The sequence below is a fragment of the Xiphophorus maculatus genome, chromosome 24, assembly GCF_002775205.1.
Source record: "Xiphophorus maculatus strain JP 163 A chromosome 24, X_maculatus-5.0-male, whole genome shotgun sequence".
NCBI classification, from domain to species: Eukaryota; Metazoa; Chordata; class Actinopteri; order Cyprinodontiformes; family Poeciliidae; genus Xiphophorus; species Xiphophorus maculatus.
Genome location: NC_036466.1, coordinates 2193599 through 2217669, shown reverse-complemented (window position 1 = coordinate 2217669; position 24071 = coordinate 2193599). Strand labels below are relative to the sequence as shown.

Below are 24071 nucleotides of genomic sequence, written 5' to 3'. Positions count from 1 at the left end.
AATTTGTGTGTAGTGAGAGTTAGTGAGTCCTTAGGAAGGTTTGACTTGATTGGATGAGAGCTGTTCAATAAGAACTAGTTTCTAATCAAGCGCAGGTGTCTAATAAATCCATGGTGGCGTTGTACTTTTTGAACGCCAGGTGGCGCCTATAAAATGTCTGCTGGCTTTTATTAAACGTGTAGTGACGCCATGTAAACGCCAGGTAAAGCTTTTGGACCAGGTAACGCTGGAAAGCAATCCAATTTGACTCTCCACACACCTGTTACCTACATAAGTGTTTACCTGGCAGAGCTAAGAAATTAATTCTGGATCAACATCTCGTTAAAACAATAAACTTTGGGGCGTGCTGTGGGGGCGCAGGGGATAGCCCGACCCACATTGGGAGGCCCTGAGTCCTCGTCGCGGGTTCGATTCCCGGACCCGGCGACATTTTCCACATGTCTTCCCCCCCTTTCCTTTCAGCCTCCTTTCATATAAGGGACACTAGAGCCCTCAAAAGACCCCCTGGAGGGGAGAAAAAAAAACCAAACTTTTTTGTTATGATGAAATGTATTTTATATCTAGACGTAAAATCTGACAGATTACTACGGAGCCCCTAAAGGGACATGGAGAATTGCGCCGTAATTTTTTCCTCTCAACACGCCGGAGGTTTCCTGGAATGTGATTGGTTGTCAGGAGACTTGGCTTCTAACTAAACTGAGCTCACGCGGGAGGAAGTGTAGGTTAACCACTTATAGACGCTAAACCGGGAAATTTGAAGAAACCACGTCTTCATAAATTGAAACCGTTTCTTTGGATGTTTATATCAAGGAAGTCACGAAGAGGACGAAATATGACGGTAATAGCAAAACACAAACATGGCGGACACTTGGAAATACGAGGCATAGCTGTGCGACGTTAGCGACGTTAGCTCTCAGTGATTAGCTTCGGGCCTCTAGCTGTAGGTGTGGCTTTTCCGGTGAAAAAAGAAAATGAGAAGCATAGCCATAAAAAAAATCATATTTTACATGAAATACCAATGTTATATGCAGTATAAATATTTCATAATTTTTAGAGATAAATTTGGAGTACCTCAAAAAGCCCACTTCGTGACCAGGCTGGTAGACAAGATAAAATCTATTCGTCCGATTATCAACAGTAATTTAATTCCTACACACATTGTTTTCTGTTTTAAATGCTAAATAAGTTCACCAATTGTTACATAAATGTTCCTCACAGAAGTCATGTCAAAAACTTCATTATAATGGCATATTATCAATTTTCTTTTGTTTGTTTTTTTAACGTTTGATTTCACACAGTTGAAACCAGAAGTTTAAACACACCAAATGAATAGATATTATTCCATGAGCTTAGTTAGTGCCAAACTTTGTTTCTGCTTGGAATATTTCAATACGATTTGGTGGAGTAGATGGTGTTCAGCTAGTAATTTCTCCGGGATTCTCACCTCTTAAAATATTAACAAAAGATTTTGGAAAAAGTAATCTATTTCTCATAGAGGTGGAAAAACACTTGTCTTACTGATGTGAGCTGATTAGTGCTGAGTCGGCGAAAAGAGAAGGAAGAAGAGTCAGATAGTTTGTGCTTGCTACAGAACTGTGAACCTGAAACAAAATTCACATGATAAACATAGGAGTGTAATATCTGTAAATATTATTTGGGGAAACAAACAGAATAAAATGGGCTTTCACAAGTGCTGTAGCAAGCATTTCAAAAGTGTGATGGATGTGAGAATGAGATTGTGGCCTTTAACCAATTCATGCTGTAATTACCTTGAATGGGTCTATCTCTAAAAATCTGTTAATTATGTAAAATTCTCGCAGTTGCTCCACAAATAGCATTTAACTGAATATTAGGCTGCAAAATGTAGGTGTCTATTTTATGTTCTGTTTCTCCTTGGTGCAGTATTTTGAGTTGCTGGTTGTTATCGCTTCATTTTCATCCAACATCGTCTCCCGCTGGGATGGGAAGTGCTGCTCCAGGCAGGTAAGACAAAACTGCACTTACTAAACACGAAGGAAAACAATCACTGTATACACATCACCCTTAGCAGAGCATCCACGCCATAAAATATGGTAGTGGCATCCTCATGCTGCAGTGATGCTTTTAAATAGGAAGAGTAAAGTTGGTTAGGATTGATGGAAATATAAAGTGAGCCAAATACAGGACAATCCTGAATGAAAAGCTGTCTCTAGTAGTGTTTCCATTGCAGATTTGCATAAAACTTTGTCAATATTTCACTAACATTAAAAACCCTCCATAATTTTGCAATTGCCACGTTTCCATTGCAGATTTGTGAAATACACTAATTTTGATACAACTGCAAAATCCCCTCATCCTAGCACAAAAAACGTTTTATCAGAAAATGTTTTTTTGTTGTTTTTTTTTTTTTTTTTCAAAATTGGCGTGTTTCCATTAAGCAGATTTATTTATGTCATTCTAATTTGTGTACAGTAATTTCATGGTCAATGGAAACTCAGCTACAGGCTAAAAACGTGGTCAGTTCATCTTTCAAGAGAACAATGAGTCCTAAAAAGTACAATAGAACAATAAAATAGTTCTTATCAAAGTATATTTATGTTACTAAGTTGGTGTTGGCTGTGGTGATAAATACAAGTGCACACTTTTTAGATTGTTTCTCTAAAAAAATATACCACATAGTTGCGTGCTGCTTTGTGTTTATGATAAAATTCCCCCAAATAAATGGACGTTTGTGGTGGCAAAACAAAATGAGAAAGTGTATGAATATGCTTTATTATTTGTGCATATGTAAAAAAGCCACTCTTTTACACATGCACAGCAAAGAGGCCAAACAAAGTTCTCAGTTAGCATTAGATCTTTATTTCTCATGTCACTTTAAAAGCTTACATTTAACTTGGGAATTTTCAAATGACACAAGCAAAGATTATATACAGTACTATAAATCATCAGCTATAATAAAGGAAATCAAATGTACACATTTTGTTATTTCTGTAGCATATGTTTTTTTTCTGAAAGGTATAGATATATTTTCTTTTGCCAGAGGCAGATGCCCATATCCATAAAGCATTCCATATTTCCATACTTAACTCTTTGCTGTTATAAAAATATCGGATATTTCTTAATTTTTCTCAATCCCTGTTTTGACAAGTGCATCTTGATGCGACTCCTCAACATTATTGCTGCAATAGCACAGTAGTAAATTCTGGAACTCTTAAGTAAACATATATATAGTAAAACATGGCTATTAGCAACTGGTTTTGTTTGCTGTTTTTTCTTCTTCTTCCTCTTACAGGAGTCTTTAAATACTCAACACTTTCAAAGTGCACAAAACGGATCTGAAAATTAGAAAAAACAAACAAAAAAACCCAACAAAGGTGCAAATCATACTACTAGTGAAAGCGTCAGAGAGGACATGGCACTTCTATAGAAAGAGATGAAGATGGTCTAGGATGGCGTTGAACTGTGCAGCTAGGCTTGATTTGGCCAGAATAAATGATGCGGTTGAGCTCTTGTGGTCAGACACGGGCCGGTACTGGAAGTTCTTCTGATTTCTAAACCGCTGAAATTTTGCGTCACATTGGTTCAAGGGTGTAAAAAGTCCTTTCAGTGAAAGTTAAGAGAGTGTGCTAGAGCGTCTGTTGTCTATGGAGCACAGAGTTCCTGCACTGCTGGTCAACTAGCTTAATTACATCATTTTGTTTTCAACTAGAAAGTCCTGCAGGAATAACTTTCTTTTCTGTTTGTTTGGATTTTTTTGTTCAAATACTAAAGGCAGCCATAACGATCCAATGCCGGCCCTTGCCTACTTTCTTTGCCAGTTTATCCTCATTTCCACTTTACTTTCTCAATACTGCTAAACCAAAGAAAAAGAAAATACTTCAACTGATATCAGTTTAATGTGGTTCCTCCCTTGTAACGGTCCACTACCTTTATTCTAGTCCTAAAGTCTTTCAGTTCCCTAAACATGAATACAGGTAGGGATTTTTTCTGCTTCTTCTACACAAAGTTAACTTAATGATGCTGTAGGATGTTGAAATGAAACACTGAAACTCAGTCACTTAAAAGAAAAAAAAGAAAACAAAAAGACAATTATCACATGTGTGTAAAACAAAACCAACTAAATCTGCGACGAATGCTAGAACGCTGAAAAAGGCAAGGCATTTTCTGTCGGAGTAACCTTTGAGATGTTTTAAATACCTACGTTGTCTTTAATCAGTATCTACAAAATGCGCGTCGACCATTTTGTACACAGTGATTTATTTTCCGCAATGATAACTCGTAATCATGTACAGCATGGCGCCCCCTCCTGCCTCGGAGGACAAAGTCCACTTAAAGCACTTTACCTGAGGTTTCTTTAAGAATGCTGCAATTTGCCTAAACAGGGAGTTTCACAAACAAAACCGAACACACACACGCACACACACCCATACCTGCGCACGCCCACACACACACACACACACATACAGCTTTTAAACTCGGATAACATCCCTGCAGGTTCATCGAGCATGCTCTCGTAGGTTCTGGGGATATGACGCCTGCATTTAGAGAACGGGGCGGGACTGACGGGAGACTTTCAGCTCCTCATCCAGCAAAATCCATGCAGAGACTCTGTGTGAGGCATGAGGAGTGTCACATGTGCAAAAGCCCAGGGACAGACTTGGCTATTGCTGTTTTTTTTTTTTGCAGCTGGTCGCTCTCACTTTTGAGTATTGTTTTTCTTTTTCCCCCTGCTGCACCATCGTAGCTTCCAAAGATCTTCTCTCGTTAATGGATAAAAGAAGCTCTGCAAAGTGTCTCTGTTCTCCACTTTGGAGTTCAGTCTTTTTTTTTCTTTTTTCTTTTTTTTTTAAATAACAGGCTAAGTTAGCGCCCCTCACATGGAGGTCAAATGCAGCCAGCTGGTATTGAATGACTTGACCCTCAACGTTTAACCCTCTGACCTGGCTAGGGTGTTGATGGGATGTGGGGACCTGGGAGAGCAGGTTTAGGGGTAGAGAGCCCATCTCTAGGGGGAGGAGGAAGATCTTCTGCTTGTGGAGAAGCTGTAAAAGTAAAACAAATGGTCAACAATGGAGCAGATATTGAGCTGCATTCTGTATGAACATGAGTAGAGCGGTTACCTCTGGAGCCTTTGCACCATGTGAGCCACGAGGGAGTCGGAGATGCCAGGGTAGGCCTCTTCAGCCAGCAGGATGGCCGCTCTCAGCTCGTCCAGAACCAGTGGATTCCCGTTGACCTGCTCCTGCCGCGCCTTTAGCTGAGGTGGGGGTCAGAGAGGAGGCGTGACCCAACTAGTTCAAACGCTTTGTAAAAGTATCCATACCTGTTAAACTCATGTCGTGTGACCTAATAACAAGGAAGAAACTGTACGTTTTCCTCCTAGATATTAAAGTCTCCTAAAGTGCCCCAAAAAATCACCACTGGTTGTTTTCCCATGTCTAGAGAAGTGTCTCACGCGGAGACAGATTTAATATTGTGAAAATGCTCAAGGGCCAACAGTCCTTCCTGCCCCTTGAATCATAAAAGTCACATTGAAATGTAATATTCTACAGCCGGACATTGTTCTACGCTTTGCTTCATCCAGAGGGTCTGGACTCTGCTGTTGAGAAACGGCTGTTTCCTGAAGGTGTGGACTCTGTTGAGGTTTTAAATGTTACCCAATCACTAACGTTTGTATGTAATACACCACTTCAATGCTATGAATCTTACCAGAAATTGCCAGTAAACAACCATCCACTGCAAAGAAAAAAGTGCCGAGTCAAACAAAATGGCTGCGAATGTTATGTCAATATTCGGAAAATGGATTGAATGGCTTTGTTCACTTCCTCCACTGTCATTGCCAGAACTACAGGCCGATTATAACTGAAACAACACAGAAAATCAATGCCATTGTTCACAACTTCTTAAACTCTTTACTGTATTTTCATGGTGTGGCTCATCAACTTTAATTGCTCTATCTCAGGGGTCTCAAACTCCAGTCCTCGAGGGCCGCTGCGCTGTTCTGCAGTTTTTAGATGTGCCACAGGTACAAAACACTAGAATGAAATGGCTTAATTGCCTCCTCCTTGTGTAGATCAATTCTCCAGAGCCTTGCTAATGACCCAATTATTCTTTTCAGGTGTGGTGCAGCAGAGGCACATCTAAGAGTTGCAGGACTGTGGCCCTCGAGGACTGGAGTTTGAGACCCCTGCAGTCTATCTGAAGTAACTTTTAGACTTCGTCTTGACAAAGAGTATCCACAAACCTTTGGGTTTTTAAGTCACTTTCACAATTGATGGCTGTAGTTAAAAATGGGAGTTCCAAGACATGGCTCTCTCTCTTAAACTGATGGGCCAGTAAGGCAGAGCAATAATAAGGAGTTACAGAGAGGATAATAGTAATTCAACCAGAACCAGTACGAGCCAATAAATGCCTTTGCTTTTGTAGAAAAGCAAAAGCTTTAGCTTTTCTACAAAAGTACACCCTTTTTAATCTAATTTCATAGTCTCATTTTACAAAACAACAACAAAAAAGCATTACATTTAATTAAATTACATAATTGACTTTCAGAGAGCATTGAGAGTAGGATCCTCACCTCGGCTAATGCAGGAGAAATGACCGTGGTCAGGCTCTGTGAATAAGGCCTCCTTGGAATGTCTTTTGTCTAAGGAAAGAAATTAAAAACCAGTGATGCTTCATATTGTGAGCATTATAAAAACAACTTTTTACAAAAGCATTGGCTGACCTGGTCCGTCCCCCCTGACTGACCCTCTCCGTTCTGTAGTTTCTTGGGGTCCTTTTCTCGGATGGTGAAGATCCAATCATCACTGCCAAAGTCATTCCCGCCCGACGCCTGGCCGTCCTGTTCTCTGATTGGACCGACATTTCAAAAGATTTATCAGTATAAGCAAAGAGTCTGATCAGCTCTCAAACTAAAGATGAAGGATGAACTTTATTTCCTGCTGAAACGGCAACACACTTACGAGTCCGACTCATCTGAACTGGACTCTGTAGTTCTGGACTGCTCAGCCTTCCACCTCTTGTACTTGTCCACCAGCTCTGTCAAGTATGACGTCTTCTTCGCATGGCGGACGATCAATTTATGCTTCAGCAGTTCTTTGGCAGTCGGCCTCTGCAGAAAGAGCGAAAAAAAGAAAGTGAGGCAATGCAGTCCGGAGAAATGAGAAAACATACAGAAAAACATACAGAAATAATGTATGTTAATAATGCAGAATTACGCTAGACTACATACAAAACTGGGCTCTTTGTTGAGGCAGGCTTCGACAAACTCCTTGAGAGGTTTGCAGTAGTTGCCCTCGAGTGTGGGCGGATTGTTCTTTGGAATGAGGAATAACACCTTCATGGGATGGAGGTCTGAGTGAGGCGGCTCGCCTTTTGCCAGCTCTATAGCTGTGATTCCAAGTGACCAGATGTCGGCCTGGAGCACACGGGAGAAATAGAAATAACAGAAATGCTTTGAAACGATACAGTTTCTTGCACAAGTATGCAAACCCCTTGACGCCTTCTGTTTTCAATGGATTTATTTAGTATTGTCACAAACCAACAAGTGCTAAACAATTAATCAAATTTTTTGCGATTAATCGATAATTGAAATCGTCAACTTATTTTGTAATTGATTAATTGTTAAATGGAGTTTACAGACTCAATAAAATCCCATTTGCTGAAAGAACAACATACTCAGAGCAATAATTAAGTCAAAACTGTACAAAGATTTAAAAAACAAACTTTGTAAATATGCTACCCTCAACTAAAACTTTAGTTGATAGTTGAAAAATCTGCAGATAATTTTATTTTTAATCCTTTAAAATCCTTTAAACCAATAGAATAATTGATTACTGAAGTAACTGTTAGCTGCAGTCCTAAAACCAACTCAAAGTAGTGAGTAATTCTTTCCAGGTGTCAAAAGCTTGCTCTGTTTGAACTCACCTTAGAGTCATACGCGGACTGTTTGATCACCTCCGGGGCCATCCAAAAGGGCGTCCCGACAAAGGTGTTCCGTTTGATCTGAGTGTCTGTGAGCTGGCCCGCCACTCCGAAGTCAGCCAGCTTCACCTCTCCTTGCTCGGACAGCAGCACATTGGCAGCTGTGGACAAACGGAGAGGTCTAACGGTGGAAAAACTACTACAAAGCTATCCGTCTACATCGATTTGGCATCAAACGGAATTCTCAGGTGAAACACAAACTGTATAATGAATGAAGGCTTAAGTGGATGTCTATAACATTAATGCGCAACATGATATTCACGTGTGTGCACTCTCTGAAGCCATTTAGTCAGCTACCTTTAATATCTCTGTGGATCTTCTTCTCTGAGTGCAAGTACTCCAGACCCTTTAGGATCTCTCTGAGGATTGTGGCAATCTGAGTCTCATCTAATGCGCCGGGCTCCATCTGTGACAGGAAAACAAACAGAGACACATGGCCATCAGGAACAGTACTCATTTCACTAAACAGTGGCAATATGTGTAGATAAAATTCTAAGCTAGCTTGGATTTGGTGGAATGTATTAATAGTAGTGGGCATAAAAAGTTATTGCCCACTTGCAGATTTCATCGCTTTGGTGTTTTTTGTCACAACTAAATGTTTCAGATGATCAATGAAAAAAAAAAAAGACAAAGGCGCACCACATTATAAGGCGCACCTTCAATGAATGGCCTATTTTAAAACTTTTTTCATATATAAGGCGCACCGCATTATAAGGCGCATAGAATAGACGCTACAGTAGAGGCTGGGGTTACGTTATGCATCATGGAACTGCGCTAAAGGGAACGTCAACAAAATAGTCAGATTGGTCAGTCAAACTTTATTAATAGATTACAAACCAGCTTTCTGAAAACTCTGTTCATTCCCAAATGAATAAACAGCTGCTTTATTATTTTCCCCGAGGTAAAGTCAGTGACGTGGTATTTTCGTGAGACAGTTTATCTTTTAGCAACAGCAAGGTATAACATATAGTGGAGGGGAATGTTTCCTCGATTCAATAAACGCGTAAAAAACAGTCTGATACTGTTACGGTAAATCAAACGTTAGTGCAATCACAATATACAGTAAATCCACTTCCGCACCATTGATTTGTTCATGTTAAATTCTCTCGCTGCTGCTCTATTCCCGTGTTCTACTGTGTGACTGATCGCCTTGAGCTTAAACTCTGCGTCGTAAACGTGTCTCTTAATAGAAGCCATTTTGGGGTCTTTACACAAAACCCAGCGTGCACCGCGCGCTTCTTCTTCTACAAGGGAAGCCCGCGGCGGCAGCGGCTGCTTACCGTAGTTGCGAGACCTGTTGTGGCTCAATATTGGTCCATATATAAGGTGCACCGGATTATAAGGCGCACTGTCGGCTTTTGAGAAAATTGAAGGTTTTTAGGTGTGCCTTGTAGTGCGGGAAATACGGTAATAGAAAAAAAACAACTATCCATATCAACACAAATATGATAAATCTTCAGTTTTTAAATCCTAACTCAGCTGTGATTAGTTTTTTTTTTGGTTCCATTTCATTAGCCAAACCAGGATTAGATTACCAGATCTGTATAGTTAAGAAACTACTTAAGTAGAAGCTGTCAGACAATATGAAGTAGGCTAAACATAAAATCCCAATAAGCAACACCATGCCCTGATCTAAAGAAATTCAAGTTGAGAACAAAGTCATTGACATGTGTAGGTACAACCCAAAGAGTAAAGAACTGGACTGTTCAAAGTCCTCTTTGACTTTGACTAATGACCAGCCTAGGCATGCTAGTCACTTTCATTCAGATCAGTAGCTAGCTTAGCCTCCTGCGACAAAGACATAACACTAACATAACAGCGAAAACTTGAGTATTGTGCACACAATACTCTCAATTCTGTCTAGAAATTGAGAATTGAGATACAAATGTTGAAGTTTTTTTTCCCTCCAAGCTGCATAGACTACCCAATATTTGAGATCTAGGTTTGCTAGGAACTTAAAGCAGCAATACTTTAGACCCTTTTTTAATGTTTTTTTTTTTAGGTTATAACATGCAGTCCTATTTGTAACAACTTCCTAATGTCTTTGAAGCGCAAACCTCTGCAAATAGCTTTAGACTCTGTCACTAATTTGCCATCCGAGTTTTGCTGAAGTTCAGTAAAAAGAAACGAGGCATAAGGACAAGCAAAGCAGACATTTTGTGTGAACAGAAAATTTACTTACCAAATCTAAGGCAGAGCCCCCACCCAAATACTCCATGATGATCCATAGCTTTGTGTCCTGCATTGACGGAGACAGAAAAAGAATAGAAGCTCTTTACTGCTTGGCTGCATGTAAGAAGAAAACGCACAGACTCCCAAATTCAGATGCTTAACACAAAACTTCCAACAAGCCAGCGAAAACTTGAATAAGTTCTGATGACCCTATTAAGAGTCTGGTGGTCAGGTGGGTGTTTCAAATCATCTGAGGCTAATCCTTTTTTTAATTTGGGATTATTCACAAGGAAGAAGTGGGTTAGAGAAGAAAATCTCATTTCATCAGCTCATTTAAGATGATGCTATGCCAGCTAAAACAAAGATCCACTATATGTCCAGTGCTTTGGAAAACCACTTGTTTAACTTTTTTACACACCTTGTAATGATTACAATCATAAACTTTAATGTACTACATTTGGATTTCATAAGACAGCCCACATACTCTTTCCTTTCCATTTTGTGTTTAGCTAACGCATATAACTCAGTTAAACTACATTAAAGTTACGATGTGGCAAAATGTGAAAAGTTACTGGAGGATATTGTGAATTTGTAATTAGGTGACTACCTTCAGGTAAGAACCGTAATACTTGGTAACAAACGGACTGTCGCATTGGCTCAGCACAGTGATCTCCTGTTGGATGTCTTCAATCTCATCTTCCGCTTCCTCCAAGTCTATGATCTTAATGGCCACGACCTTCTGCGTGCGATTGTCGATGCCTTTGAATACCTCGCCAAAGGAACCCTTTCCGATGCGCTCCAACTTGGTAAACAGCTCCTCGGGGTCCACTCGGACATTCTGGTTGTTGACGGGAAGAAGCAAGGGAAAGGGACAGGGAAGGTGGATTTAAATAAAAATCATAATAAACAGAATGAAAGAAAGGTTGGGAATAAGTCAGAAACACTGGCAGGGTGGCATTCTTTCACTCATTGCAACACTCGGTTTATGTAAAGAGAGAGAAAGACACGGGAGAGGTAAAAAGGGGAAGAGTAATGACTGGATAACGTGCAGGTTCAGAATAAAAGTAATAAAATTAAAACCAACTGCTAGATTTATCATTTTACTCCCTTTAATCCCTATCCTTTAGTATGTTGATGACAGTGTAAAGACTCACTAATCAGCTAACGGCTGCAACTTCACCTTTAAAACAGCCATCATGGACTTGAAACACGACATTCAGCGGAAAAACCGAACCAGGAAATACATTTTCCACAATGTTCTATAGGACATTTCTCTGTGGCATTCATATCATAGAGTGAAATGGGGAGAAAACAACTTGCGTACCACAGGAAGTGAACTAAAATGACTTAACTCTCCAGAGGCTGTTATGTGGAAAACACTAGAGTAGGCACTGACAAAAAACAACTTCCTTTTATGACCTCTTTTGGCCAGAGAAATGCTCATTACAGCCACTTTAAGGCAGCAGACTATTGAAAAGAGAGACCCTCGCTCTTATGAAAAGACATCAAAAGCTGCTGAAAAGAAAATACACATTTTCCACAAAAAGCATTAAGAAAGGAATTTATGTTCAACACTGTCGATTTAAAGCCGGGGGTTTGCATGCATCCCTGTTCCAACACACCTGAACCAAACAGCTTAATTACCTCCTCAGTAGGCAGTCTAGTTTTCCAGCTAATGACCTCATTATTTGACTCAGGTGTGTTGAAGCAGAGATGCAAAAGTTGCAGGACACCAGAGCTAGATGACTGAATTTGAGAACACCTGGTTTAGGTGATTGGTCGGGTCTAGGTAAGTCGAATATTCTCCTGAAGTCTATTTAAAGATGATAAAGTCAGCGGCTCTGAGGGTTTAATATGTAACCCAATCCTGCTTTAAACTTAAGAACTTTCTCTCTACCTGTCTGATGCTGTTTGCTTGCCAATTTCTTTAAAAAAACCTATTAAGTCTTGACTGAACAGCTGCATCCCTACTGAGATTAAATGACAGACTCAGTTGTATCATTTATTCTGGTTTAATTGTCTTCTTTAGGCAGTTTGTTCCTCTGAATTGTGTTAAAGTAAAAGAGGAATTCAAATGTTTATGTATCGAAAACCTAGCATCCTACATGGTTTAGATGACCTACTCCTCCAACACAGGTTTTAGAAATGGCTGGATTACTTCCTCAGCATGTCATCAGGTTCTGCAGAACATACTAATAATTTAATCAAGGTGTGCTGGATCAGTGGAACATCAATAATATTCAGGATGGGACTTGGCAACCCCAGATGTCCTTGGCAAACCCTAATGCAACATCTCTCTCTCTCTCTCTCTCTCGGGGTTTCAATTACATGGCGTGGCATTTTTAGAATTTTAAATCCTGAGGTGTCTCGTGATAATTTCCGAGCCATACTAAGGTCCTTAAACGCCTCATCTCACTAAGCTGTTTAGGTGCACAGCATTATTAACCCTCGACAGGGACTCGGTGTACAGTATGTTCTAATGCCCTCCCCTGCATAAAGTAAAACAAGCCCATTAAAAACACTTCTTACCTGCATCCCCGGCAGGTTACCCTGAACGGGAGAATGGGCCATGATGAAGCCGACTGGGTTTGCTCCTCGTCCTGTAACGAGGGGGCTTAGATCGCCCCGGCTGTGATGCTTTCAACGCTATTAATCCTGTAGGACTCCTGGCTATCCAGATTTGAAGAGAACAGTTTCCGCGGCTGTTAAACTGTGACACCACCGTCCTCCCAACACTCACTGAAGTACCTTTACAGTCATAGAACAGCCCAAAGAGTCCAAAAACAGCTGAGCCCACTAACTGACGTCTGCTAACGCAGATGCTAGCTGCGAAGCTGCAAACAAGAAATCCGCAATGTTAGCATGCTAACCTGCTAGCTAAGCGCTAAATCCAATTTGTCTCTTTAGAAAGTTGAGCTGCTGTAACTAACCTTATCTCCGATAACTTATTTAGACGCAGCCGCTATTTATATTGGAACGAGCCCAAGTGTCACTTTGTAATTGCACAACGTCTCAGTAATGATGCTGTCAGATAGCAAACATGGTTAGCAGGTTAGCTCCCAGTAGACCCGATAAACGGTCCTAGCGCGCGCCGCCGCGGAGCGCACTGTGTCTGCATCCGGCAAGAACAAGAGCCGGAGTCCCGGGTGCACCCAGCCTATATCTCCGCCCCGACCAGTCCTCAGCACCGCTTGAAACCTGGCGTCTTCAACAGGAGGGGCAGCTCACAGATGTTTTTGTTTCCTCCCTCACTTTCGACCCGTAATCTCGGCCATCTTGTCGGTGCCGTGACGCCGAGCTGGGCGGATCCGGATCATCAGCAGCAACATCCTGACATCTCAACAGCCTCGGTGCTGATGCCAGCCGCAGACTCATATTCCCATAGCTTTTCAGAAAACTTCCAGCAACTTGGTCACATGAAAATACAAGTTGCAAATATGATCAAATAAATGACTCCAAATTAATGACACCATTCGTTATGGATGGATTATTATTTTGACCAAAATTTGTAAAGCCCCTCTATTTCTTCATCATGAGTTTACATACAGAGCTTTGCAAAGATATTCAAATCTCTTGAGCTTTTTCACATTTTACCTTGTTACAACTACAAATTGCAATGCATTTCATTGGTATTTTATGACACGTCAACACAAATTATACATTATGAGGGGGGGGAGGGGGGGGGCATATGTGCACAATAAATAGTTTTACAGAAAATATGAAAAGTGTGGCACGCAAACCCCTTTAAGCTGATACCTTTAAGTAAAACCCAAAGAGACCTTTTATACACAAGTGCTGCCTATTGCTACTGTGTATGTCTCAGTGATTTTATTTTTATACATGCACATTTTGTTGCTGGGTTTTTTACAGTTTTCTGTTGGGTTTTTTTGTTTTTGTTTTTTTATGCACATGTAGAAGCAGATTTACTGGGTGTTAACTTGTCTTCTCTTTATCCTTTTCTATTTTTATCTTTCTTTCCCTTTAAACGTTCTGCATGAGTTCTCTTCCTTTGTTTCTTTTTATCCCTTCCTTTTCCGACTCCATTTGAACCAAACCCAAAGCAATGTTTAATGAAATTTTTCATGTAGTAAGTGGAGCAATGTAATGAAAGCCATATTGCATGGGAGACAACCTACCGTCCCCTTCTTTACCTCTAGATGGTTTTTGGACCAGATCATTTCTGTGTCAGATTTCCAGATGACACTCAAACACCACCACTGTCTCATTTCCCCAGCGTCCTTTATCCGGTCACTTAGGCAGGGCAGGCATGTCCTCCTTTTGTACATGGCTTTGGGACTATACTTGACTGAGTTGGACAGGCTGTTGCTAAACTGGATCTTGCAGCTTCAGAATTTGTGTCCCTCTCGCCTTGCAGAGCATCTGGAAGAAGTCTCCTGTTGTATTTCCCAACCTTCTCCAACAGATCTGAGACTTGAACCATTTTCAGAAAAGACTAGAAAAAATGTGCAGTTTTTCAAATGGAAAATCTTTCGTCAGGTTAACTGTGCCAGTGAGCTGAACTCTGAAGAGACCAATGTGATGCACCAAAGATGCTGTTTATGCAAAATACATTTAAGAGGGTGTGACGTTGGGATGCCCTTACCTCATTTGAACAAAGGCCACAGATATAGGACTGTGAAGTTTAAAACTGTGTTAGACAGATTCCAACAGCTGAACTTCCCATTCAGTCACCAAGTAGGAACCAAAAATAAGATGTTCTTATTAACATGTAATAAGAAAAAAATGGTTCTAAATAAGGCAAAATGCTTTTTAGCTAAATGTTCGTAACTTTCCGTATATAATTTGTCAAATGTATTCTATTGATGTGTCTATATCTACATACAAAGACAATAGAGGCATATGGTTTATGGCTTCTTTGGTAGCACTGGGTCTTACACATAGCTTCTTTAATTCCTAAGGTTTAATGTTACTAATCAAGATGAACAGTATACACCAAGTGTAGCTAGTTCTACTAATAAGCTTAGACGGTCTTTGAGTTTGTCCTTGAACACACTTTATTTGTTATGGAACATGGTACTGGAAACTTTATGCTCTGGAAATGTTTTTCTTCAGCAGGAACAAGGTAACTGGTCAGAGTTTCACCGCCTAAGAACCCCGTCACCCTCAACCTGTGATGACACCCGCAGCTGGCTGATGACCACAGCAGCTTCTTCTGCAGGTTTGCAAAACAGACATTCACACCTCCGACACACTCACCCTCACAAAAGGACTAACCACAGACCATCACAGGGTTAAAAGAATACCCACCTGTCACCTTGATAGACAGGATCTGACAGAGAGGATCCTCATCAAGGGAAGCTGACAGCTCTGCAAATGTCAGCAGAAATTTGCAGACACAAACCTTTACCTCCAGGTTGGCACTATGGAGCGCTGTTTGCAGAAGCCAGATTCCACAAAGTCAGTCTCTCCAGTGTCTTCTGTTCCTTCATTCCTCACGTCCTCTTTCTTTCCTACCCTCTGGCAGTCTTGTCTATTGCTCTGCCTGCCTTCCTGAACACAATCCCCAGCTTAGCTTTCCTGCCCCTTTTGTGTCTCTGCCATGGCTGTAAGTTTTGTTTTGTCTTTGTTTTCAATAAGCCTCCCCAAACAGGATCTTACCATCTTCCACAACAACTAAATAAAACAAGGCTGCCAGCCCAGCAATGGTCAAAGAGTAAATGATGGAAATTAAATTATAAGTTATTTTATTTCTTCTGGGTTTGTATAAACTTGACAATTATACTGAAGTAGAAGAACCATTGACAATAGTGAGGTTTTTAACTTCACCACAACAGAGGTCCTGAGTGCTTTAATCTTAAACCACTCTTCTTAAAGATGGCAACTTAAATTGTAACTGTGTTACTGTGTAATTTATAACCTTGACATTAAATGAAATCTCCTTGGACTGGAAATCTGTCCTTGCTTCTATTTTACAAAAAAGTGGCCTCTGTATTTCAAACAATTGCAGAGCAATGTCTAAATCTATCTGTCTTGGCAAAGGTCCTGCTCAAAGGATATCTGACCATAAACTCTTTTTTTTTCTCCATTTCAGTTAGGTTTCTGCAAAAATCACAGTATTGTTACCTCTACTTTCATAACTGTAATTTGTTGATTGATTACTGTAATCAAATGTCTTTCAGGTTTTGGAAAGTATCTCACTATAGTAGAGCCTAGATGGTTCAGATAGAGGGTTATTCTATGGAAAAATGTGTCCCTCAAGGCTTTGTGCTCAGTCCATTACTAGTCATTATTTATGTAAATACTGGATGTATCATTCCAAACTCAACGTTCCAATTTTTGCAGATGACGTCATACGCTGCTCAGGACCCACTCCTACTGAAGCCTCTCAGTCTTTACAAGTTGCATTTGATGTAGTGCAGGAGCCACTTTGTCAGCGGCAACTTGTTTTAAATGCATGATGTTGACTGCTTCAAAAATTCTGAACTCTACACAATACACAACCCCACACAATACATGGACAACAAATAGTTTGTCTACTTTTAATAAATTGAGAATTTTTTGAATGTTAAGGACCATATTAACTTTTATATTATGTAATTAAAAGTTATTTTAGGATCTTACTACAGAAGTAAGTCTTGCTTTTCTTATTGCGTGAAACAGAAATTGGGTTAAACAACCTTTCTCCCTATTCTGGATAATGGAGACGTATGTAAATGCTTCCACACGTTTACATACGATAATGGGGTATTGAGATTTGTCATCAACTGGCTTACTCAACATTCTGTGCTCTACTATAAAATTAATTGGACATCTTTATGTATACAACAGCTCAGTCATTGGTGTGTGGTTATTTAAAAAACTATTCTGGGTACTATTCCTTCTTATCTATCTTGTCTATTAACAACAAAACATGAAAGTTGCAATCTTAGCTCTATGGATGTCGTGCAATCTCTAGCCCCCAAATTAGTCTGGACCTAAAAAAAAAAACAATTTGGTAATAAGACTGTGAAGTCCAAAGAATTTTATGATCCTCATATTGTAGTCATAGCTGTAATTTTTCATGCATTCCCATCTTTTATAGCTCATATACCGTATTTTCCGCACTACAAGGCGCACCTAAAAACCTTCAATTTTCTCAAGACAGTGCGCCTTATAATCCGGTGCACCTTATATATGGACCAATATTGAGCCACAACAGGTCTCGCAACTACGGTAAGCAGCTGCCGACTTCATTTTCCCCCGTGGAAGAAGAAACGGGAAAGCAGACACCGACTTTATTTTACCCTAGAGGAAGAAACGGAGGAAAGCAGCCGCCGATGCAGCCAGCGGTGCACGCTGGGTTTTGTGTAAAGACCCCAAAATGGCTCCTATTAAGAGACACGCTTACAACGCAGAGCTTAAGCTCAAGGCGATCAGTCACACAGTAGAACACGGGAATGGGCTCTTTGCACCTGCCGCGCTGACGTCACAACCGCATGCGCAAATGGGCTCTCTTTTTTCGCTTTGAGTTACCATGACAGCTAGAAGACAAAGTCTTATTTCAGACACAAATAAAACAATACTATGAAAATAGTTGTCTTCCTAATATAATGGGCTTTTAAGTTTTCATGGATTTCCAAACGATCCTGAATTAAGAAGACGGTGGCTTGTAAATAATCGTGGCTACCAGTTAAGCTAACGCCGCACAGCAAAGTTTACAGCCTTCACTTCACTCCGGATCAACTTCTTCAGCCTAAAGAAGAAGGTAAAGGAGCCTCCTGTGTTATTTCCATGGAATCACTTCTGTATTCAGCCTGAAAGAGAGTTTATGGGAACCAGAGAGCAGACCAGAGCCAGGCAGCCGAGCTACTGATCTGCCTGCATACACTGCTGTAAACACCGTCCTGCTTCACTAGAAACATGCAAAACTAATAAAATGAAATAACACGGAGACCTTAATGAACACGGCCATATTTTTCTAATAGCAACAACTCTGAACCTGAACCGTCAGCTGAACTAGAACTCTGACACCAGAGCTAATGTTAAGCTATGGGCTCGTTGTGCTTCAGAAACAAAAAGCCTGAACCATAAAATCCCTGTTACTTGGTCTCTGACACTAACGACAATAAACGCACGTAATATACTTGAAAACAAGGTAAAAACATTGTCCGTTAGAATGGATGAAAAATGTTTAGATACTTAAATAGCACATTTTTACAAGAAGAATGTCTAGCATAAGCTAAAGCTAATGTTAGCCACAAAGTTTAAAGAAAGTAAAACTCACCTTCCTATCTGTGTATAACGAGGCGAACATGTTAAAACCTTTCTCCAGTTTACTTGTCAGGGCTTCGGATCGATGTACATCATTAAGCTGAGGTGCAAAGAGCCCATAGAGCAGCAGCTAGAATTTAACATGAACAATCAATGGTGCGGAAGTGGAGGAAGCAACAGCTGTTCATTTTGGGAATGAACGGAGTTTTCAGAAAGCTGGTTTGTAATCTATTAATAAAGTTTGACTGACCTATCTGACTATTTTGTTGACATTCCCTTTATTGCAGGTCCATCTAATGGATGCATAAGGTAACCCCAGCCTCTACTGTAGCGGCTATTCTATGCGCCTTATATATGAAAAAAGTTTTAAAATAGGCCATTCATTGAAGGTGCGCCTTATAATGCGGTGCGCCTTATAGTGCGGAAAATACAGTATATGTTTATTTGTTTTCAAGTCACACACTCCTACAACGCCTTAACATTTCTCACATTTTGTCATGATACAACCACAAACCTTACTGTGTTTTATTGGGATTTATGTGACAGGCCAACACAAAGTAGTGCATAATTGAAAAGTTGATGTAAAATTAATCATGGTTTTTGAAATTCTTTCACAAGTAATCTTAAAAGTGTGGCTTGGTTCAGTATCCGCTGCCTCCCGCCCACCCTTTCTTTTTGAGTCAGTTTTTCAGTCTAGTATGTAGACCAATAATTCAATGATGGCCTCTTCTGACAACAACGCCTTTTTCAACATGTTATCTATGTCAAACTTCAAAAAGGTCTGCGTATAGTTGAACGGTAAAAAAACCCCCAACATTCTGGTTCGGTTGACAAGTGACCAGAAGAGGGCGCCATTGCATTAACTTGAACCCAGCAGCATCCGGGGGTGATTTGGATGCCAGTTGCCGGTGGAACATTGCGTGCCGCAACAAGAAGATGAGATGCGATAGACAGAAGACTGCAGATTGCCTGCACGTTGACGGGAATAATAAGACAACCAACACGAAGAGCTGAAAACGACCTACTGAAAAACAAGCCACTATGATTGGCGGATTTCCCCTGTCATGCAAACATGAAAGCGGTCCAACATGGCTGTTATTCTTTCTGTTCCATTTCTGTCTTATTGCTCATGATCCACACATGACCCTCTGTGTTTTTAAATCTTCTGGTGAAAAGCTGAATTAGAAAAAAAAAACCGTCTTTCCAGTAGCTCACGTGCACGACTGAAAACATGGAGGTATAAGCCCCCACTGGCAGAAGAAACCCCCGCATAAAAAGTGTGCGCTCAAAATGGAAAGCGCAGCCTCCCCTCCTTTGTGCGTAAACGATGCGGGGCCAGGACAGGAACACTTTGCTACCTTTGTCTGAGAAAACCCGGCCGGCGAATGCTCAGTAGGGGAGGAGAGAAGGATAAAACCTGAAGAAGAAAAAAAAAACCCCGCCAGCATCAAGTGAGGGTCGCTTTCCAAAGCAGCGGTCTGCCGAGGAGGAGCGCAGCGTCGCCACCTGGTTATATTCTGAGGCCGAGGAAGAGGAGAGTGAAAAGATGGACATCACCGACCAAGGAGCCCAAATGGAGCCGCTCTTACCCACGGTAAGCACACACCGATCTGGATGTTCAGCTTATCATGTGAGCGTAGTTTATTTCCTCTTTGGAATATATATATATATATAGGACTGCAAGATAAAACGCTCAAAAATGAGTCGTTCGCCTGATTTTGTATATTAAAAAAAATTAGGCGAACGACTCATTTTCGAGCGTTTCACCTCGCAGTCGTGACAGACATGAACGCTCATAATCACACGGGGAAAGGAATACCGTCTTAAACGTGCCACATTTCAGCTACGAGTCCACGCAGCAAAACCCAGATGCCCTCAATTACAGAAGTGACGCACAGGTGGGATACACAGCAGCAACAGTTCTGCTTTGCAAATTGGCTTCCCTGCATCTCACCCATACATGTCGTCTATAGCGTGGATCATATGGTTAACATGGGTTTATACACCGCAGACAGTGGAGCCTGCTGTCAAAGCTGGGATCAAGATGTTCCAGGAGCTGGAAGTGTTTGATCCCAGCAGGGTGGTGTGTGTCTCATAGGTTGGATGCACTGTAACCAGCTTCTTTTTAATCTCAGGGAAAGATGGCACAGACATTTATAATGTGGATCATCTATATGAGTCAGTACAAGCACAAGCGTCTTGACGTAGTTTCTTTTTAGATCTGCTGCTGGAGTTTAGAGTAATGCTTTAAAAAATGAACCTTAATCCAACCAGCAGCGTGAAACATGTAGAGCGTCTTGAAAAAGTATTAATACTCACGTTTTGTCACGTTACATCCACAAATTTTTATTTTATTTTTTAAAATTGTGTGTGATAGAGCAACACAAAGTAGTGCATCATTCTGAGGTGGAATGAAAATGATGCACAGGTTTCTGAGCTTGTATAAAAAATGATTCTGAAAAGTGTTGTGCATGTTTTCACCCCCTTTACCAAGATGCCTCTAAAACAAGTCTAGCACAACAACTTTAATACTTTAGAGTCAACTTTAGCTACTTCAAGTCTTGAAATGGTTTCAAAATAACTTGGACTCTTTATAGATGATGTCTGTGAACATCCATCTTGCTCTAAATTCAAAATTTAGATTTTTATTTATTTTTTATCCACTGTAGCCCTGCCTGTATGTTTAGCGTTTCCTGTCGGAAAGTGAAGGACCCACAGGTTAATTCCAGAACTGCTCCATATGAATTGTCATCCAGATTCCTTGTTTATGTTGAATAAAAGCGTTCTCACACTTGGTGAAGCTTTTCTAGGCCAAACATTTCTCGTTTTTTTTTCTCTCGCAAGGCTTTTTATTTTCTCAACAATGCCTTTTTTTTTCTTGCCAACTGCAAAATTAGAGAAATGCAGAGAAGTAGCTGTGCTCCAATCAGACTCTACCACCCGAGTCGTGAGTCTCGCAGCTCTTCCCGAGTTACTGTAAGCTTTCTGGCTGCTTCTCTGATTAATGTTCTCTTTGCTCGTCCTTTCATTTTCGGCGTTCAGCTGTGTCTTGGTAGGTTTGTATTTAGAAAGAGACTGAGTTACACACAGATTAACTTTATTTTCTAATTAAATGTCTCCCAAAGCCAACTGGTGCACTGGATTTTATCATCATAAAAAACAGATTAAAACATTTCAGATTTTTGTTCATTTTTCTTCCACTTCACACGTGTGCTCTTCCCAATAAAATACAATAACGTCCTCATCAAAACGTACTATTCCAAAGCACTGCCGCATGCATTAGTATTCAGGTGAGACTATGCCATTTAAAGTAATAAAAAAAAAGATGGCCACTCCATTGGATGCAGTGTCAGTGCGAGAGCAGGAAGATAGCATCCATTGTTTTGTGCGGACCAGTAATAAAAGCGCTGATTGCTCTGTAGGCCAATCAATAGTCTGACTGCTCTATTTGGGGTGGTGTTATGTGAGGACGTGGTTTTCTAGCATAAGGTGAAGCCTGTAACGCAGCTCCCCCTGTACACTCAGTGCAGCATGGCTGCTTCCTTGTCATTGTAAGTCATTGCTGTCTCCCCTCACCCCAACACCACCCACTCTTACTGTGCAAGCTGCAAGTGTTGCCATAGTTTCACTCTGATATGTATGATTATGTGAGGTATTAGTTTGGTGAGCATCTCAGGGGATCTATGTATGTATCGACTCGGTTCATCGTGTTTCTGGGTTCCCAAGGTCAAACATGAAAGTACAACTGATTAACTTCTCGAGAGATTGCTTTTGAGTTTCTTAAATTTACAGTACAGCTTAAAGTATTAATACACTTTACACTGTCACGTAAAATCCTATTGAAATGCACTGAGGTTTGTGGTTTTATTAGGAACGTGATTATTTCAGAGTACCAGTATTTGAATACTTAACTCCATTTTTATGTTTAATAATTGGTTCACAGAGTAAATAGATTTTAACTTGTCTCGTTCTTTGACTTTCAGGAACAAAGTTCTCAAGAAAGTAAAGATGTGGTGAGTAGACTCCATCAGTATTTGTTTAAGTAAGACAAACTTGTTTTAATAACCCTTTATTTTTCAGTATTTATATAATAGTAATAACATGATGGTAATGGTAGTTTCTCTATGAGTGCATCAGTCTCTTATGTCAATGTGTTGGATGTTTTTTTTTTGTCATCTTTGACTTTGAGGTCGCATGGTTCTCTGGTTGGTCCACCATTGCCTTACAATCAGGTTGAGGTCTGTACTTTGACTAGGCCAGTTCTGTTATAGATTTGTTGGTGTATTTGGCATTACTGTCCAATTCATGACCCAGCTTCAGCCAAGCTGTTAGTCTGTCTCCTTTGACTGCAACACAGGCCCAATCATCACCCTACCAACCCATAGTGGACAGGTGGTGTGATGTATTTGTACTCATGCAGGGTGTTTAGTTTCCATAGGGTAACATTGAATTATAGACAAATAATTCAGTGTTATAGGTGTAATCAAACAATACGTTGTTCCAGAAGTGTTTTGTTTCGTTTAGAGAAACAAAAGGCTTTCTCATTGGAACGCTTCAAAGAAGCCATATTGGTTCACTCTTTATTCTGACTGTGCTAACTGAGGCTTGTCGAATCTCTTATGGATTTCTTTAGTCTTTTGTCGTTTCTCTGAGCAATTCACTCTTGGGAAGAATAGATCCTCCTGTCTCAAATGTCTTCCTCTTGTGAACAATTGTTCACTCTAGAAGGGTGGATTTGAATTGAATTCTATTTTTTCACCTCAGTACATTCCTACTTTTGAAGTTCACTTTGCCAGTTTAAGGGACTTCATGTTGTGAGTTTGTTTAATTTAGATAACTCCAGAGGTGTATTTACTGTAGTTATTTTCTGCTAATATTACAATGGTATATACAATGTTTCCAGGCTTTTTTCTTTGTTGTTAAGAACAACGCCTTAATATGTATTATATTTTTAATTTACTAGTGTTATGTCCATCTTTTGTTCCCAGTGTAAAAATATTGGAGTTAAACTTAATATCCCACAGCTGCAGTTGGCTAACTGTGATTAGCCAGCTTGCTTAGCAGATGTCCTGCATTATTGGATCCGAGTTGTGACACATGCCACAATGCATCTGGAATCCTCAGCAGGCTGCCTTCAATCAATAACAGGAATTAAGTGGAGTTGGAGCTTTCAACGCATTAAACGCTTTGAGGAGCTCCCCGGGTGAGAGTCGAAGCAGGCCTCAGAGCCAGTTCTGGAGGACAGCTATGAAGCGTGTTTGCGTTGTATGACATCCACCCTGATGAAATATTGCTTATGCAACTGATGGCTCACAGCCACACCGAGGACAGGACTAAGCACAACGTGGCAGACATTGGAAAAATGTTGAATCCTCCACTTAGATGAGGTCAAGGGTTCAGCAGAGCGAAAGTATGGGTGCATGAAGCTGGGAGCTTTAGAAAAAAACTTTCATTTGTTTTATTTTTGAGAAATGACATGTTAGAAACTGAGTAATGTCCACTGGCTGAGTTTTTAGTGAGCAGATTTTCTTTTCTTTTTTTAAGCAGATATTCTTTTCTTTGTGTAGAACATTTTTGCATTACTTTATCTGAACAGAGTTCTGCTTAAATGAACTAACATTGTAAAATGAAACTTATTTATTTACACTGACCCAAAATAGTATTACATTTACTTTAACTAAATGTAATACTATTGAACTACAATGAGTTTAATTGACTGAAATTGA

General features: G+C 40.3%; 2 protein-coding genes across 3 annotated transcripts in view; one reads left to right on the top strand and one right to left on the bottom strand.

Moving 5' to 3' along the window:
* Positions 1 to 2818: 2818 nt before the first annotated feature.
* On the bottom strand, positions 2819 to 13443 carry stk24 (serine/threonine kinase 24). The gene is made up of 11 exons (XM_005808064.3): positions 12664 to 13443; positions 10742 to 10972; positions 10145 to 10201; positions 8260 to 8368; positions 7906 to 8063; positions 7211 to 7396; positions 6942 to 7090; positions 6704 to 6827; positions 6554 to 6622; positions 5100 to 5236; positions 2819 to 5021 (listed from the first exon to the last, which is right to left on the bottom strand). The coding sequence occupies exons 1-11, from the start codon at positions 12703 to 12705 to the stop codon at positions 4985 to 4987; spliced, it is 1299 nt and encodes a 432-aa protein (XP_005808121.1). The 5' UTR covers positions 12706 to 13443; the 3' UTR covers positions 2819 to 4984.
* A 5641-nt stretch (positions 13444 to 19084) lies between these two features.
* The window catches only part of LOC102233779 (sodium-driven chloride bicarbonate exchanger-like), a 43937-nt gene continuing 38950 nt past the window's right edge, over positions 19085 to 24071 (top strand). Inside the window, exons 1-2 of one of the 2 annotated variants that reach the window (XM_023329582.1) lie at positions 19085 to 19939; positions 22329 to 22358. In XM_023329582.1, the coding sequence (XP_023185350.1) occupies positions 19892 to 19939; positions 22329 to 22358 (78 nt within the window). In that variant the 5' untranslated portion in view covers positions 19085 to 19891. The remainder of the gene's footprint in view (positions 19940 to 22328; positions 22359 to 24071) is intronic. The other variant, XM_005808065.3, reaches the window with a different exon arrangement.